General features: G+C 42.2%; 1 protein-coding gene across 1 annotated transcript in view; it reads left to right on the forward strand.

Annotated features, from left to right (window-relative positions):
• The first annotated feature begins 1,990 nt into the window (after nt 1–1,990).
• Nucleotides 1,991–18,903, forward strand: part of CHRFAM7A (CHRNA7 (exons 5-10) and FAM7A (exons A-E) fusion) — a 39,349-nt gene continuing 22,436 nt past the window's right edge. Inside the window, exons 1-2 of the mRNA XM_071441659.1 lie at nt 1,991–2,669; nt 3,774–3,913. Coding sequence (XP_071297760.1) covers nt 2,006–2,669; nt 3,774–3,913 — 804 coding nt within the window. The 5' untranslated portion in view covers nt 1,991–2,005. The remainder of the gene's footprint in view (nt 2,670–3,773; nt 3,914–18,903) is intronic.

Below are 18,903 nucleotides of genomic sequence, written 5' to 3' on the forward strand. Positions count from 1 at the left end.
ATCATTGTGCCTAAGAAGTTATGGTGTAGGGAGAGGAAACAGCTGTCTCCAAATCACCTGGCTATCCAGCAGAGAGAGAAGAATTAAAGCTGAGAGAATAGTGGGTATTGCCTCCAGTGGGCCCTGCAGGCAAAGAAAGCCTCTGCTGGCCACAGACTGCACCGCTTGCTTTTAAGTTCTAAGCACCAAATTCTACAGAGATAATCAGTGCCATAATTTCAGGCTTTTAGAGGACGTCAGTAAGTTTTTTTCCAACCTTTCTTTGCTAGTATCTACACAATATCTATAAATGTTTGTGAAATTAACTTTTATTAGCCAGGATGTCTAGAGAAAGCAGATAAGACTTTTTCCTGCCATTTGTGTGCATTCACAGCAGAATCTCTGACTGAAAGGTAAAACCTTTAGTAAGAATGCACCTGATTGAACAGAGTTTAATCAAGGAGTTGAGGTGCTGATTGCTATTAAAGAATATCAAAAGAATTCCTGAAGTGTCTGTAAATCAGATGAAAACAAGACTGTCGCAAACCATTTAAATCAAGGTTTACAAAAGAAGTAGTTAAAAATTATTTCCTCACTTATACTACAGGAATTTGGGGTTTCAGCACCATCCCCTGAAGATTTTACCTTTTGAGACCTCGGGCTGTGCATGGTGTTAACCCTTTCATCATGGAGGGGTGAAGCACTTGTCAACAAAGCCAAGTGTAAAGCAAAAAAATGAGCCAACAGTAGAGGTCAGCCATGAACTATAGATTTCCTCTCCAAATTTCTTGCCTGAACAATTCATGCTGTTTACTGAACACCCAAAAATATCTGGGGCACCTGTACCAAAACAGCAGTGAACAGTAGAAGAAGAAAAGAAAACGAGTCCTTTCCAAAATGAGACAAGGCAAAAATCCAGACACTAAAAGCACTGCCACAGGAAGGCTGAAGTACAAATGAATAATAACACTTGTTTTTCCTGCGAATAACACAGAGCTCCCCTAGCAACTTGCTCTTGTCTGCTGGCTGGTCCAAAAAGGTCCATATCTTATGGGAAAAAAAAATCCAACCAAAACCCAAGAAACCACCAGCTATGACTTGGCTTTTGGAGAGTTAGCTTTACCACTTGCTAGTTCCTACTGCCCCTTGGTAAAGCTGTCTGGCATGTTGGCTCATTTGAAAAGGAGAAGGTTTCAGTCCTGCTGTATGTGACAGCTGGAACACAAGATGTGCCAATTGCTGAACTACTCAGGTTGCCCCAAGATGCATCTGCTTTTGTGCTCAATGTTTAAAAATACTTAAACAGTAGCTACATAAATTAGGTCAGTGCTTAAACCAAAAGAGATAACCTGGATTTTAAAGCTGAAAATTAACATGGGGTAAATAAACTGCTGTTTGATGGTCATTTGAAAAACAAGCACTTAGTTATCCCTTGCAAATGACAACAATCTTCAATACCATTCTTTTTTAAGCACAGCTGCCTAGGACATTCATTTAATGTAGCAACTGGATTTGAAGGGCTGAAAGAAATAACCCATCCTTGGTGTCAAAATTGCACTTAGACCTGCAGATGGGAACCAGACAATCAAAAAAATGTGCTGAATTTTCTAGGCCTGCTTTCCAACTGTGGTGCATTATACCTGTACCAGGCAGGAGCTCAGCCACCATTTTACTGTCATGTGCTTGTAAAGCACTAACCACAATGCCCTTTGCCAAAGCTTTTTTTCCCCATATCTAGACAAAACATCCAGCACCTGGGCCCCCAGCCCTGCATCTCTGCTGGGGATTTAACAGCCACGTGTGCAACATCACTGTGGCCATTGCTCTCCATCACGAGATGTGACCTAACCCAAGCTGCTGAGGCCAGCAAGGACTGGCCCTGTCCTGCTCCGTGCCCTGGCTGCCTTCCCCTTACGCTGCCCTCCTCGCCCCCGGCAGGGATTATCCTGCTCGGGGCACTCTGCTGCCCTTTGAACTAATTCACTTTTCCCAGAACAGCAGCAGCCGCCGCCGATGGTGAAGGAGGATGACCCGTGCCGAGGAGGGCCGGGGAGCGGTGGGCTCGGCGGTGGCTGATGCCCTTTGGCTTTTGGGGCACCGCGGGCAGTGCGTGCTCCCCGGGGCGGTCGGGCCGGCTCCCCTCCCCTGCTCGCCCGTCCCCGAGCAGCCGGGGCTCCCCGCGGTGACTCTGGGGCTCGGGGAGGGCAGCGGGGGCGGGCGGGCGCGGCTGCCCGCTAGGGGAGGGGGCCGCCCCCGCTCTCGGCTCTATAATGCCGGGGCCCCCTCGCCCAGCCGCGCCGCATCGCTCCGGCTGCCGCAGCAGCCTGCGAGCGGCTCCGCTCCCTCCCCTCCGGCCCGGAGACGCTCGAGGATTAGGGAAGGGAGGGAAATCCATCAGGCGAGAGGCAGCTCGGGGAGGCGGGCCGTCAGCATCCCTCCGCTCCGCCCGGGCCGGCGGCGCCGTAGGGCGAGCTCCGGTGCGGGCGCAGGAAGGGGCCGAGCTGCCGGAGGTGCCCGGGGCGCCGGTGGCTCCCAGCGGCCGGGATCGGCGGCCGGGGGCTGGCGGGGCTCGGCGGCGGGAGAAGCCGCCTCTGCTGTCGGCGTGTCGGTCGCTCGCAGCGCCGGCTCTCCCGGGATGGGCCTCCAGGAGCTGGCGGTGTGGCTGCTGGCGGCGGCGGGGCTCGTGCGCGGTGAGTGGGCGCCGGCCCCGCGGGCAGCGCCGGGAGCCGCGGCGGGGCGGGTGGGTCGGGGTAGCCCCGGGTGCTCCCGGCACGGCGCTCTCCGGCCCCGGCCGGCCCCTTCTGCCCTCTGCCAGTCTCGGGGGCTCGCCCCCGTCCCGGGCCGCGCTGAGGGCTGGCCAGCGCTGGGACCTGCCGGGAAGGGACGCGGGAGAAGGACGGTGGGGATGGGGCACCGAACTCTGTCAAGGGACTTAAATGGTGCATGTCCTAGGGCAGAGGCTGCGGCTTTTTGTGGGGGGAGTTGAGGACGAGAAAATCGGGAAGAAGGAGGGCGGTCTGGAGCGGGACAGGGAGGTCTCACGTCCAGAGAACCTGTTCCTACCCTGTAGCACATTCCCCTTCATTCGAAAACTGCCTCTGTCCCTGGTCTACTCTGCTCCATTCATGTAAACCTGCTCCTTCTCTCCACAGAAAGACGGCAGAATAAGCATCCTCCCTGGATTTGAAGTGTAAAAAGGACAGAAATCCCCAAATATTAGCATGTATATTAATGTGGTGTCTATCATCTCTGCCAGGAACACCGTACCCACTTCATTTCTAACTGCTTGAACAGAGAACAAAACGGAGTGTACTCGCCCCAAAGAGTTCTCTGTCTGAAGCAGCCCCAGAGCAGTGCTCAGTCTAACCTGTGGCCATTTTTCTCCCATTGTCTTGCTGATGCCTTCTGCCGTATTTCTGTTCTGCTTTTCTGGCTATAGCTATGCCAGGACAGGTGTCAAATCACAGCTACTGTATTTGCTCTTCATCCCTTCTTGCTGCTGGATCGAAGGGTGTATACATTGAGAAAGTGCCATCAGCATTTAGAATGTATCTCTCCTGGCCAGTCAAGAAATGATCAAAGAGGTAATTGCCCCTTATAGGCTGGGATAAATATTTGTGATTAGGATTTTGTTGTAGTAGCTAATGAACTATTTTAAACACAGTGGCATTTTTTCTGGGAATGCAGCAGGTGTAATAATAGATACATAATATCTGATAGGAGTGAAAAAGCATGCTTGAGCTTTTTCTGATGTAGACTCCTTATTATTTATCTTTTTATTCCCGTGCCCAAAGAATCTCTGCAAGGAGAGTTCCAAAGGAAGCTTTACAAGGAGCTGCTGAAAAATTACAATCCGTTGGAACGACCAGTTGCAAATGATTCCCAGCCACTCACTGTCTATTTCACTCTCAGCCTCATGCAGATCATGGATGTGGTAAGTCTGTAACCTTCTAGCAAACTCTTTTAAAGGGCAGATTTTCCCTTCCTAGAAGGGACATTTGAGATAGCAAAGGAATTACAAGAAATTGGAAAGTACAACTAATTCAAGACACAATGCCAAATTTTGTCTGCATCTTTAAAGAACTAAACTTAGAAGTATCATTTACCTATTTCTTAGATCTCTTCTCAGAAATTCCCAACATTTTTAGCAGTAGAAAATATTTCAAGGGGAGCTCAAAATGCACACTTTGCCTTTCAATCTTTAACTGTCCTTAGAACCAACAAGCAGTATAGTCTGGGAGGGATTTGCAAAACCAAAGTTCTTGATTTCTGGTGGTCACTTAAGAGCTGCCTATTTTGGAAGATGGAGGGGAGAGGAAATCCCACCAAAATCCAAGTTGTGTTATTTCCTTTGGTATGTAGACAAGATTGCTACATTCTATATGCTTAAATAGCTACTGTATTTACAACCACACTTAACTGGTATATCAATAGGTATTTCTGTGCTGTGCTTGTACAATGCACTGCAGGATCTTTTTGGGTTCAAATATGACTAATTTAAGCTTCACTCTGTCACAGTGGCACAGAGATGCAACTCAGCATATAAGTGAGCTTACAGTATTTATTTTTACTGAATTCAACTAGCTATGACAACTAACAAGGAAGTTAAAGTCTTAAAAATGTACTTAACCTCAAAATTCCATTATCTGCCCATCAGATGCCTAAAGTTCAAGACGTAGAGTTAATTTCTTCTGGAGTTGTCAAATTTAATTAAAACCCATACAAAATGAAAGGAAAATATCCACAGATCACTAGCCAATCTGGTGTAGTCAATGACTGGCAGTCTTGGCTCATATGATTCAAAAGGCAGCTTTTGATCCTATGTGCCTGTCAAGAACCACGCTTCATAGTCAGTCAGAAACCTTAGGTATTTTAACTGGCTGTTTAGTTACAGCTCATTCTGCTTGCCATAAAACTCACTGCATTTCTTTCTCTGAGATCTGGGATTGACAGCCAAAGAAAGAAACCAACCATGAAGTAAATTAAGCTTCATGCTATAAAACAAATGAGTTTTCTTCATTGTCAACAAGAAGCAAATGCTGGTGGGAATGACAGCTACTTGCAATAACAATTACTGGTTTAACAAGCTAGAAACAAAACATGTCACCATCACACTTTCCTGTAGTTTATATATTCACTTCAATGGCTTCTCAGCTGATAGCCACTGAGTCTAATTGGGAGTTAGACCTCTCCAGAGCCAATCCATCAAATCCCTGCCACAACAGATTGAGCCAGGCTGGATCCTGGTTGCTGCCATTCCTTAGGTGAAGTTTCTTCCATTCCATTCTGACTTTACTGACAGGAAAAGGGAGATGGTATATGAAATATTTTCTAAATACAATGGATGTTTGCTACCTTGTATTTCTAGTTTTAACCTGTCCTATTACAACTAGAAATTTTTTACCCCATGGTTTTAGATATGTATTTCTTTTGATGGTATTGTACATTAATATGCATGCTAGTATCAGCAGTACATAATAAGGGATCTGTAAGTGCCAACTGCCCCAGCTTAGTGGAGTTCACTAAAAAATGGAATTAATTAATTGTCTAATGAGAATGCAAGCTGGCATAGTAAATTATACAAAATGTTTCTAAGTGGGGGGGGAAAAGCAGGGGCAGCATGAGAAATATGCAGTTTGTGGATGTATTACCAAAGAGGAGAACTAGGAAACTAACTAGAGAACAAGTGGGAGTACACAGTAGGCCTGAGATACAGCAAAAGAATTCAGAAGAGAGGTGGAATTTAGATGGAAGAGGATGGGATGCAAAATGGAAAGTAAGAGGTATGAAAAAGTGGACTTCAAAAGGAAAAATCTTAAAAGACAAAGACTACAGCATACCTTAGAGGAAGGAGAGGAAGAGGGGCTAATGGATGGTCATAGCTTCAGCACAATGGCAGTAAAAATAAAGAAGAGGATGTAGATAAGCTATTTATTTTTCTCTACTTTTCACTTCATGGAAACCCCTCAATCTGCACATAAAACTGGTCTTTGGCTTCTGTTTTTCTGGTATTTTTTTCAGTGCTGGCATGGAATTTTAACATAACTTAGGCTTAGGAAAATTTCCAGCGTATACAGTTTTGTAAAACAGATTGTTGAAATATACTGATATGATATAATTTCCACAGAGAAAAAAACTACAGCCACCACATTTTGAAACACTGTATGGAGGTAAATACCTACTAATAGTGTTGTTTTCTCTTGTAACATCCATCTCAATAATAGTATCAGAGGAGAACATTCAGCCACTGCCTATTGGTTTAGAGGGTACACTAGGAATAGACACAGCAGCAGTGCTTTTCCTACTCTGCTACATCTCATACAGAATAGTGAATGGCATAGAAAAACAAATGCAGTGGGCAGAGGGTGTGAGGTTTGTGCCTAGCCAGCATTTTTACAATAGACATATCTGTATCAACTGTAAGTTAATACAATTCAGAGAAAGTATCAGAGGGTATTTCATCCCCAAAAGTCAGAAGATGAAACCTTAGAAATTAAGGGGTCACACATTTATATTGCAAATGACTGCTCTGAGACACAAGCATGAAGAACTGAATACACTGAGGTATAGAGTGATAGTTCAAACAATTTTTACTGCTACCTAAATGAGTACAAAAATCACAATCTTATTTTAGTTTGGACAGGGCCTCTAGAGGTCATCTTGTCCACTCCTCTACTGCAAAGATGTCTTAAATGGATCATGTTACTCAGGACTCTGTCCAGTCAAGTGCTGACCACTTTGACAGCCTTCCTGGCTCCTGTCCAGGAGTTTCCACAACCTTCCTGGGCAGTCAGTATTCCACTATCATCATGGTAGATTTTTCCTAACATCTAAGCATAACTTTCTATTTTTCAATGTGGGAACAGTACAAAACAATTCTAGAAAAAATGAGACATCTTTCATCCAGGAAAATAATAATAATAATAAAAGATACTTTTGTTGAAGTATTCCAGATTTCTTGATCATTTGCAGCAAGGTGTGTATATTTCTGAATAACATAGCAGAAAGCTATGAATGAAATCTTGGTAAACCCACAAAGAGGAAAGAGTAGCTGTCAGTGGTTCACTCTCAATATATAAGGTTTTCAGCTTTCTGGCTGGAATCTAGAATTTTTACCAGCTTTCTATATGGAACATGGGGCAGCAATTTGGGAGTGTCCTGAGCTGATCTCAGCCTTTGCTACTGGAAGAAATCTGAGTTCTGGGCTCATGCTCCCACAGCTTTGGCTTTCACCACCGCCTCTCTGAGCGGGAGTTACCTTATCCTTTTTTGATGGGTCATTTCTCTACATGACCTGTACTTTGGGTTTAGATTAGCTTAAACTGCTCACAAAACTGCCTGTGGTGGTTCTTCACTTAACATGTCAAGTATTTCAAAAATATACAAGTGAGCTCTAGCTGTGGTTCAAGTTGCAAAACTTGGGAGAATGCTGGATCAATACCATCTTAGCTTGTGAAGACTCATGGTGACAAACATTTTGGTGGGTATGAGTGTGGCCATTTTGGTCTACTCTGATCATAAATTAGTTAATTTTTTAGAATCAACATTTAATAATTTATTTAAGAAAGTTGAATTAAGCTACTTATCTACATGAATATTCAAATTCTTACTTATGTTGCATAACACTACTTAGGAATCTTTCATGGTTCTTGAAGACACTTGCTGGCTAATTTAATAATTTACTACACAACAGTTTTTGCTTATTTTCCAGTTTCTCCTGTTCCCTTTTTTAAAAATTTCTAGTTAGGGGGAAGAGAAGCACTGAATAGTTGTTTGTATGTAGTAAGCAGCAGCAGAATCTCAAGGGAAATCCTGTTCCTTTAGGCTGTTCAACTCACTTGTGCAGACCAAAGGATAAATGAAAGCATGCAAACTTTCTTACATTTATCTGAACATAGTCAAAGTTTGCTTATCCTACATTGCCCTTGGTTACTTGCACGACTTAGTTTTCTATATTCAAGGGCTTTTGTCCTTGTTTTGTGTTACCCAGTGAAGTGATCCAGCTGACTACAATGACTTACATACAAGGCTTTGCAAAGCCTCTGCAATTCAGTATTTGCAATCCAATACCCCAGACCCACTGGGCAAGACAGTAATGTCAAATATCTTGAAATTTTGAAAAGAAAATTATGCTGTCATTCAAAGAAGCATAACAGCTTCTGTAAAGAAACAGACTATAAAACAAACATCTTGTCCGCCAAAAAAATGAAAAAATAAGAAGAAAAAAAAAAGAAATTTAAATCTGGAAAATGAATAAAAACAACCAAATCAAGGGGCTCATTGAAAAATGGTGCTAATGAAGTTCTTAAGCTGTTTATCAGACCTCAGCAGCCTCTTTGCAAACAATGGCTGTGGCAGAAGCTCATCAGATCTGCATTATTCTTTTAATTTTAACATTCATTAGAAAATATCTCTTTGAGCTTTATTTTCTTCTCAGTTTGCTGCTTGAACTTTTTTCCCGCCGTGCAAAAGAGAGAAACTGCACTTTCATCTTGCATCCATTTCCATTCCACCATAGTTTATTCCTGAGAGTTTAGAAAACTGGAAAGGTGCTGGGATATTTTTAGTTAGTTTAATAGCATGAAAGTTACTGGATTATAACAGAAAACAGAGTATTCTATTTTTCCATGAAATCTGAAGAACAGATCAGACAAGAGTCTAAAATATTCTTATAATTGCTCTACTTTAACAAGCAGACAACACCTCTCCTTACCCTACTGTGGTGAGATATTAATATACTAAGAGAAACTGCACCCTTATTTCTGTGATATTTGTCCATCTTTCCTATGCTTCTGAAGAGTTCCTGGATGTTTTAACTCTTCTGTCAGTATTTTAGTTAGTCTCCTCAAACAGTGTTTAGGTCTGGAAAGATATTTTAAACACAGGAGGATGTGTAGGATGGAATGGGAAGCAATGAATGTACACTAATTAAAGGCAGTTTGCAGGAAGGAAAAAGAGACTGACTAAAGGCTATAAAAAACCCTCCTGATAATAGTTCACTTGAGGACATTAGAGATGTCCATTGTATGTGAAAATCAGAACTTATATTCTGCTTTCTGGTTCCACAGGAGAGATGTTTGGAACTTTTTTGTAATATGAATCAGCTGGGGTTTTTCTGTTTGTGAGGGTTTTCTTTCTAATATGAGTAAAGTGAAGCAGTTTCTCAGACCTTTTTCTTATTCTTTGTGACATAAATAATCAGTTTGAATCATAAAAACTCAGTACCTCATATTTTGTTTTCTAACTGCATTGGTATGGACACCTCATTAACTTAAAAAGTGACTAAACATTTACATCTATGTCAGTTGTGATGAAAAGGGCTTGTGACCTTCCTGTGAAAAGCATGGCTAAGGTGCTAGGAAACAGATTTCTCTGGGACACTGCTGTAGAGCACAGGGACCACCACATAAAGCTTCACATTTTACACAGGGCTTCTTACTAGAACAACAGAACCTGCAAAGTCACATCATCTAGTAATTAATAGTAGTCATCAGTAATCAGCTAATGAAACAAAATTACAGTGCAAGATGTAATTCCTGGGAGTCAGATCTGGATCATACTTGGTCTTATACAAAGCTTTTCATTTACAGAAGTTTGGGGCTGAAATGAATATACTCCTTGTAATATTCAGAGTTGTTCCTTTTTAAAAAAAGACTGTCATGTTCAAGTACAAGACGATAGAGGATGTCACTGTTTGATACACAAGTTCACATGTTTTTTTTTGACCAATATGGATCAGCTTGTTATGATCTGTGGTAATTTGCTTGGAAAGACTGAAAGACCCATATTTCTTCATAAATGTTCTTGTCCTTGGCTAGTGGAAGGATCTGGCTCCCTGCAGTACCAGTGCTAGCTGAGCATTCCCAGCCCTGGGGCTGCTGGATGCTTTCCCTGCTGCTGCTTTCCTGGGAGAGCCATGGGCTGTCCCAGCCCAGGAGCAGCCCTGGGTGCAGGGTTTGGTCTCTGCTCCCACAGAGCAGTTCTCTGCTCCATAAACCTGCTGCTCCTTGGAAAAGCCCCTTCAGTTCCCTGCTCCACAAACCTGCTGCTCCTTGGAAAAGCCCCTTCAGTTCCCTGCTCCACAAACCTGCTGCTCCTTGGGAAGGCCCCTTCAGTTCCCTGCTCCACAAACCTGCTGCTCCTTGGAAAAGCCCCTTCAGTTCCCTGCTCCACAAACCTGCTGCTCCTTGGGAAGGCCCCTTCAGTTCCCTGCTCCACAAACCTGCTGCTCCTTGGGAAGGCCCCTTCAGTTCCCTGCTCCACAAACCTGCTGCTCCTTGGGAAAGCCTTTTCTGCTGTGCACAGAGCGAGGGGAGCCGCCTTGGTTCCTCCTGGTTTGGTTTGCCTGTGACTGCAGTGTCACCATGCACAAGAAGGGAGTTCAAATGCAGGTGGCTGCCCCTGCTGAATACATTTCTTTTCTGGGAAGGCTTGTGGAAGTGCTGTGGGAGGATGCTGTGGGCTGGGTGAATTATGTGGGGAAAAGTAACTCCCAAGTAACCATCACGGCCCCAGCCCCACTGCTGTGGTGTGATCTGTGTGGGTCTGTAAGTTGGCAGGAATGTGCTGCAGCAATTTTGGGGACGATGGGGAAGGCAGGAAATGCTGCTAAAGCAATGTGGTATTTCTGTTCCTGTCCTGTCTCTGCTCAGGGCTGCATTCTCAGTGCCCTGTGGATACAGTGCCTGCTTTTCTCTCAGCAAAGCACACGCTATCAAAAGTTTCCAGTCATTTACAAATCTAATATTGCTGACAGCAGTTGAACAAAGTATTGCCAATGGATTGGAAGCAAACAATTCTGTATCTCTGAGCAGCATATTAATATAAATACATTCAAATGTTAATTATTTCAAATGTTAATTACTTCAAATTTAGATGATACAGATGTGAATTTTTCAGTTTGTCCTGAACTCTTCACCATATTCAGTAGTCTAAATAGACCACTAAACAATCCAACTGTTCCCAATCTAAATATATATGTGAGTTACAAAAATAGAAAAGAAAGAAAGAAAGAAAGAAAGAAAGGAAAAAAGAAAGATCTCACAATGGGTAGGCAGCAGGGAGCCTATTTGTACAAGCACTTATGTAGAAAAACAAATCTTTTAAAATTCACTTAGAATTTTAATTACTTAAATAATTTACTTTAATGTGTTAACCAATTTATTTTTAATTTATTCAAAATTAAAAGATTTATTTTTCAAGAATAACCAGAAGCAGTCTGGAATAAATGTCTATTCAGATTTAACCTTCACTTGTGCTTGCATTTTCATGCCTGTTACTGCAACTAGAATTTGATTTGTAAAAAGGAAAGGCAGGTAACCCTGGCTTCAACAACAGCTAACTGTGAAGCACTAAGAGCATGGCATGAAGCCATGTGCTGCTCACTGACAGCAAGATAAGAATATGATATTCATCCAGTTCATCTCTCCCAAATCATCTGGTAGTGATGTGAGGCCACATTTGCATGGTTTATAATCCTGTCTCTTCATTCCCTGTGTGCTCCTCATAAAAAACTCCCCTGAAGGGAAGGTGATCAATAACCCTGTGCAGACGTGGGGGACACATACACATGTTTAATTATACAGCACTGCTACTTTGCACTTTTATTGGCTTGTTTTCTGTGTTCAGTCAGAAGTGTTTGCACATTTCTGTGCTCAGCATCCCCTTAATTACTCTGAGTAACTACACAGGTGTGCTGGTTTAGGATTTGAGAGGAAGGCAGGAAGGAAGGAACGAGGCCTCTTACCCATCATCTCTAAAACTACTAAATGCAAGAAAGAGGACAGAAAAAGTAATGAGCACTGACAGAGCTCAAGAAATTCTGATGAGCATTTTTATGGATTTTGGAGTGCTCACTCCATCTCTGTCCCCACAGACAGAAATAATCTTTTCACAGAGGAGAATTTGCTCTTTTGTGCTGTGGGAAAAGCAGCCTGAAGGACCATGTAGGTGTTCTGACATTTCAGTCATGACGCTTGTTGCATTTGTGAAGAAACAGAACTACAGCTGATTTCCATCAAAGTATTCCTCTCAGCTAAGCTCAGTTTCTCAGTGCCTCTGTAAGTGATTCTCTACAGGCATACCAGAGAAGTGGGGACAGTATGGATTTTCATGGAAAGCAGGAAAGGAAGACTCTTAAGAGGACTCTCAAATGTGTCCATCAGAGGATGGGTAAGAAATAACTAGAACCTCTGCAATATGACTCATCTTCCTGAGTTACTGAAGTGTCTTAGCAATACTTCTGTGTCAAGAGTTGCAGAGACACTCAGCAGGATAAACAATGCATTTTGTACTCTGCCCTTCCCCAGGAAGTCTTTTAATTGCCATGGTGATACTGTGCTGTATCCTAGATTGACCAGAGAGCCCAAGACATCCAAGATAATGGGTAATGTTACATATCACAGAAATTTTGGAGCAACTCCTCCTATCTTAATTTTCCTACACTTGGAAAGATGGAGGTAGGATGTAGTATAGTTAGAGACACTGTCTGGGATGAGTAATAGCATTTTGCTATCTGACCTTCTGAAGCTGGCTTTACCTATGTCCATTTGTAGTGCACAGAGCCATTCCTTGTGGCTGTGTAAGATGCCTCTGTGGCTCTGGGTTCCCTAAAGGTTTCAGCTGCTGCTAAATCATGGAAAATATGCTCTGGTCAGGTGTGTAAATTTTTGATGGTGTTAGTCACAAAAATAGGATAGATGAACACCAGCAGCAGTGGTGCTGGAGCTGTGTGCTCTGATCACACACAGGGAGAGGAAGAGACAACTCTGGGTTCAGCTCCCTGTTCTCCCATAACTCTCTTTTCTCTCCTTGAAGAAATAACACACACACTTTCCTTCCACTTCAGTCTGCTGGTACATTGAAGAGTAACAACCTGACCTTTCAATTTCAGTGTTTTGCAGCTAACCTCTAGGAAGATAAATCAAGTTCAAAGGCTTTGATTCCCTCTGGTTTTAACACCATGTAATGAGTGGGGCTGTGGGGCTCCATTCTTTGATCTTATCTTGTGGTACTGTTGGTAGTTCCCAGGTTCCAGCATGTGTTCAGAGCTGGGATGCCTATCTCTGTGAGACTGGCAATGGTAATCAGCACCTAGAGCCAGTATTTAACACTAATTCAGGCTTCAGTCCTCTCAACAGGAGTCTGCTACAAAATACACTAGAATCAAGAATTATTTGTAAATAAAGCAACAGAAGACAGTTATTACTTTGCATGTTTGTGAGAAATTTAACTGCACTCTAAGCTCTATGCTATATTCAAAAATTGAACTGAGTGAAACACCTACAATTAATCACAGAAATTCATAAGGTAACTTGAAAAATGCAACTTGCTCTTCAAAATATATTTTTTCATGCAAGATGTGCTGATGTTTGTGATTAGTCATGCTGTACTCTGCTCATTTCTTATGCCTTATCCCTGCTTGTCTTTGCAAAGATGAATGTGCTCATATCTAAATACAATCTCTTGCTAACAATGATGTACTGAAAAAAAAAAGATGACAGACTGCTGTTACAATTACATCCCCATGGTAACAAAAATGGTACATCATGAGCCTCTCACACATATTTATAATCTCTCAACTTCTTTTTCCTGGAACTCGGTGAAAGCCACTTCTCCAGCCTCTGCCAGGACACAGCCCTGGTGCAGCCAATGGCAGCACAGCTCTCAGCCCTCACAGAACACAAAGACCTTCCTCCATCCTAAGAAGGCTCTTCACACAGATGCTCTGAGTTAAGGTCACTCTTTTGTGCTCTTTCTGCAGCAGCTTTTTGCTGTGATGGATTTGCATCTATCTGGAGAGACCTGTGTGTGGTCTGAGCAAACTGCCTTTCTTTTAAAGCAATATCAAGAAATCGGGGAGAAAGTAAATGCTTTTTGCAAAAATATGTAAGATGAGTTGGTATGGAGAAAATGCTGGCCTTTTTCAAACACAAACAGCACAAGTTAAAAAGAAAGCAAAACAAACAACCCCCCTCAGCATTCACCTGAATTAGGTTAAGTAAAGTAATCAGACTCCTTATCTCATAGTCAAAACTCAACCTTAACCCAGGTAAAAATTCAAACTGTATTTTTCTAAATTTAAAAAAAATAGAAAAAGAGCTATTCAAAAAACCAAAAATGAACACCTACTCCAATCCCAGCAGCACAGAACGCTCTAGCAATATTTTAGCATTTTAACTTCAGAAACTTTTCAACTTTTTCAGAACTCTAGCTCTAAGCAGAAGCATATTTGTCTGTTGTATTCAGGTTTCCTTCCCCACTGTTTTGTTTCACTCCATGCACACCTGAACAGTGCACAGGACAGAGGAACTCCAGGCTTCAACACTCATACAGAACATGTCGGAAAATCCCCAATTTTTTCAGACTTCCATACAGGTCAGACTCCACAGTTACTAAAGCCTGAACTGTAACTGTGTGTAAGCTCATAGTAAACCTTGCATTAAATATGTAGTGGCTCAAGTGTTAAATACAGACCAGGATTGTAAACTAGGGCACCTGTCCACCCCTCACACCTGGAGCTTTCCTTTCCTCCTCTCCCATTCCCTCCCTCCCAGCTGCTGGGTGCTTTTCCTCAGGAATGCAACTTGCAGTTTCCATCCCACAGTTTCTGCAGTTTCCATCCCACAGAACATGGAGCCCTCCGTGGCTCAAGCACACCCCCTGTCCCAGGACCCCTGCCTCCAGCACCAGGGGCCAATTTCCATTCACACTGAGCTCACACTGCTCTGCCCAGCCTGGCCCTTCTCTTGCTAGAGAGGCCCAATTTTCCTTGTGTTTAATTTGCTGAAAATAATGTGCTTGTAGGTTAGAGGGAAGATGTTTTAAAAATTACAAAGTAATTTAAAAAAAAATCCATTTGTTGATTTTCTACTCATATATTCACATTTTAAACAATTTAATTAACAAAAACACCACAAGAGAATAAATAGTCTGAACAATTTCACACATTCTGGATGGGACATGTTTACAAACTATCAAGACAGGAGAATGCTCAATAAACACTAAGCAGCATATTCTATAAAGTAATTTAAAAAATGGCATTACATGTATATACATAGGCCAGCCTGGAGGAGGGCATTTCAAAGGAAAATGGTATAAGCAGGTATTGCTTTGAAATAAAACTTCCATATATTGAACTTTAAACACTACAGGCTAGTTAAGGAAACATTTATGAAGATAGGACACATTTTGAAGGTGAGAGGCTGCACAAAATTGAAGTAACAACACCAACAGAGCACTTTGCTAAGGAGAGGTAACTTGAGCTGGAATCTTTGGTTTATCCAGCATTATTTCTAGTGGGGCTCACTCCTTGATTTATAGAAGAAATAGATCTAGTAAATATGGCCAGGCAGATGAATTACTGAATGTAGGACACAGTTCCAAAACAAAACAAAAAATAAATAGAATGAGAGTGCAGAATCAGACCTTAATCCCACCTGTCCCATGCAGGAAACTTCACTGGATTAACAATGGCCCTCTCCTACAAATATTTTAAATTTGTGTATAAAATTGAGCCTACACACAACGGTCATTAGCCCTAACACTGCTTTCAGCTTTTTCACAGTCTTCCACTGCATTCTCTTTTCCTGCTGTACATTCTAGCCTTGGTCCTTGTTCATATCTGTCACACCACTCACAGGATTCCCACAGCAAACAGAGGAGCTGTCACTGCATCTGGTACTGTCACTCTGCCCTGCAGGGTTATGGAACATGCTCAGGACAGCAGGCTGAGTTCAGAATATGCCTGGCATGGTTTAACTCCAACCAGAAATTAAAACATTGCATGCAGTTGCTCACTCAGACACCTCCCCTGGTGGGGAGGAGAATATGAAGAAAAGATAAAACACATGGGTTGAAATAAGAACAATTGAGGAAGTGAAACCAGCCCAAACCATGAAAATGCTAAAGATTAGGGGACTTCAATAACTTTATTCACTGTATCACAAATTAATAGGAGGAGGAAGAGGAGGTGTTCACAGAGGGAAACTACCTGTTTCCCAGATATAACAATTAAGTATCTCATCCCCAGAATAGCCATTTATTGCCTTATTGCTCATTACATTTATAGTCCAAAGTCGCCTTTCCTAAAAAATCAAAAAGGATAATGGCAGCAATCTGTGCCAGTCTATGTTATCTCTATCAACAAAAGTCCACTTTTCCCAGCCAGGAGCAATTCTCCTGAGCCATTCTTTATTTCAAAGACCTCCAGCATGCAGACTGCATGAAGAGCCATTCGTATGCCATCCATCACAAATCTAATAAACCTAAGAGCTCAGTGGAAGAGAAGTTTTCAAATTTCATTTTAATTAACTACTCACATTTTGGTTGGACTTAATTCTTTGATTAAAGAAAGCTAGAAAAAATTAAATCAAATATCAAGAAGCACACCAAGTAATGAAGATATTTCAGGCTGGATTTTGGAGATTTCACTATAAAACCTTAATGCTACAGGAGATACTTAACTAAATCCTGAGCACAGCTGCAATTACCCCTAAAGGTCTGAAAGAGCCAGAGTCTGAGTTAGCAGGTAGCAAGAGTCAGGCAGGTACCATCCTAGCTGTGAAGGTGCCTTGGGCTAAATTTGCTTTGCAGTGGAATGTGGGAAAGGTGGTGAGGTCCTAAATGCCTTCAGCTTTCAGCAGCATCACTACTTGGGGGCTGAGTACAAAATAGCAAAGACCAGTTCCCAGGGGATTCTCTGCACCAACAGAATCAGGGCAAATCAGCAGCTGATGTAAAGGGAGTGGCCCCCATTTTACATTAACACCCCCAGGCCAGGCCATGCAGAACTGGCAAAGCATCCTGGCTGTGCAGTTCAACCCTGGCTGGACAACAGTTTGCAACAGTTGCTGCAGTTTTGGAGGAGCCTGGCTCTCCCAGCAGGAGGCTGTACCACTACAAGCTTAAGTCATAAACAGCAGAGCTCTGCTTTTATACAAAAATGTCACTAGTATGGCAGAAGTCAAAATAAAAATGTGTGTTTAAATTTGGAATGGTTTCAAAAACATGGTGCCACAGAGAAAATTTATATTTTCCACTTCTGACATTTTATTGAGTATTTTTCTGTCTTTTCCACCTATTTTTAAGACATCAGAAACATTCTTTTGTCTGTTCCTGATGTTGAATCTTACATACTGGATCATGGAATATTATTAATATTATTTATGCAGTGGTATTAACTGTTTACATTTTCTGCTTAATTGGAAATATGTGCTGTAAGCTGAGTAAAAAACATTTTACTGTGTAAAAAGCTCTATTGCTGACCACTGGAGAAGTGAAGGGTAATTGCACTGGACTATTCCTTTCATGGTGAAAAAGAAGTTGGGTGGGAAAGAGGCATCAGGAATTCCAAACTTTTATGTCACAAATCATGTACACTGACTATTTCTTCATCTTTCTTTTGCTTGAACAACCTTTTTCACTTTGACAACTCTTTGTTTGGCTTTTTATTCCTATACAAACCTCCCAAACTTCTTAATTCCCTCTACTACATTCTTCAAGATCAACACTGGCTCCAGCTCCAGCCCACACCTATGGGTGATTAGGGGTAGTTCTTGGCCAGCAGCTGCAGTCTTCATTTTAGTGTCCCTGAAGAAGCACCAGGATGGCTTTTTAAAGTAACTGATTTTTATCCTCACCACTGAGATAGCAAAATTCAATTTTGTCTGCTTGACTAAGAAGCCCTGAGCTACCTTTAATAGAAAAATTTAGCTTTAACCTTGGCACATGAAGAGGATATCTGCAATAGACCCCCACACTGACTTACTGTGGGAAGACTGAGAGGTCACTTGGTGCTCTCAGGGCTGCAGATGAGTGGAGCAGACCCTGCTCTGGCCTCTCCTGCCACACAGGGAGCTGCTGTGCACCAGCACCAGGGCAGGGATGGGAGTGCAGCCCTCTCACTACTCTCCATGACTCCTGAGGATCTTGGATTCATCCTGCCACTATGGCTGCCTGAAGTATGGACATAGCACCAATCTTTTGTCACCTGGCCAGTTTATGAGTGCTTAGCTCACCCTCCAGCCTATCCTCTCAGTACTAAGCCTGTAGGAATTCAGGCTTTTTCAGCAGATACAGTTTAGTGAGCTCAATGCATGACCCTAAAAAGGAGCAGGAAGAAAACCCCAAGCTGTGTGAAACAAAAATTGAATATAACAGGACTTTAAATGAGGTGGGGAATGTCAATAGGCACAGGTAATTTGACACTGTGGATCAGAAGATGTTGAGAATGTTTAATGAGCAAGTGCTGAGACAATAAGAGCTAATGAACTGTCTAACCTGCTGGTTTCAGTAGGATGACATTCAAGCACAAAAAAGTGAAAATCACATAAAGTAAAGAAAGTGTCTTGCATATTTCTCACTGGCTATCAGAGTGTTGTTAACTTCAGAGCACAGTTATTAGTTTCAGTTTTGCTAGAGGGTATTAATCAGGAACATAGTATTATGGTGTAACAAGTGATGTCTTAAAATGTTCTTACAAAGTCTTTATTAAGGTTGAAAGTAATTGAAGCCCAGTTCAAAGAGCCATAACTTTTTCTATAATTTAGGTGAGATTCAACCACATAAAAATAAAGAATCTAAATTTGAAGTGCAGAAATTACAGCTCATAGATTTCAGTTAGAATATCACCTTAGGCTAGTTCCTGGGAAGTATGTGTTTCTTGCTAGGGGCTGCATATCACTGCATGCCACTCTCTAGCTTTATTTTAGTTCTTTTTCCCCTTGCAGTTGCCATGTAGCTTTTCTAGTGTGGATGCTACATGTGCTGAAATCCATTTGAAAGTCTACAGATATCATTACAGAGCTTATAATGTCCAGGCTAACACCTTCCCCAAAGCATTATTGAGTTTCTCTCTTCTTTTATATATTCTGAGGAACACAGGGTAAGGGAAGGATAATTTGAGACACTGGTAACTGTGTTTCC

This window comes from Agelaius tricolor, unplaced genomic scaffold (genome assembly GCF_023055355.1).
Source record: "Agelaius tricolor isolate 1412-34295 unplaced genomic scaffold, bAgeTri1.0.p SCAF_16, whole genome shotgun sequence".
Classification (NCBI taxonomy): Eukaryota; Metazoa; Chordata; class Aves; order Passeriformes; family Icteridae; genus Agelaius; species Agelaius tricolor.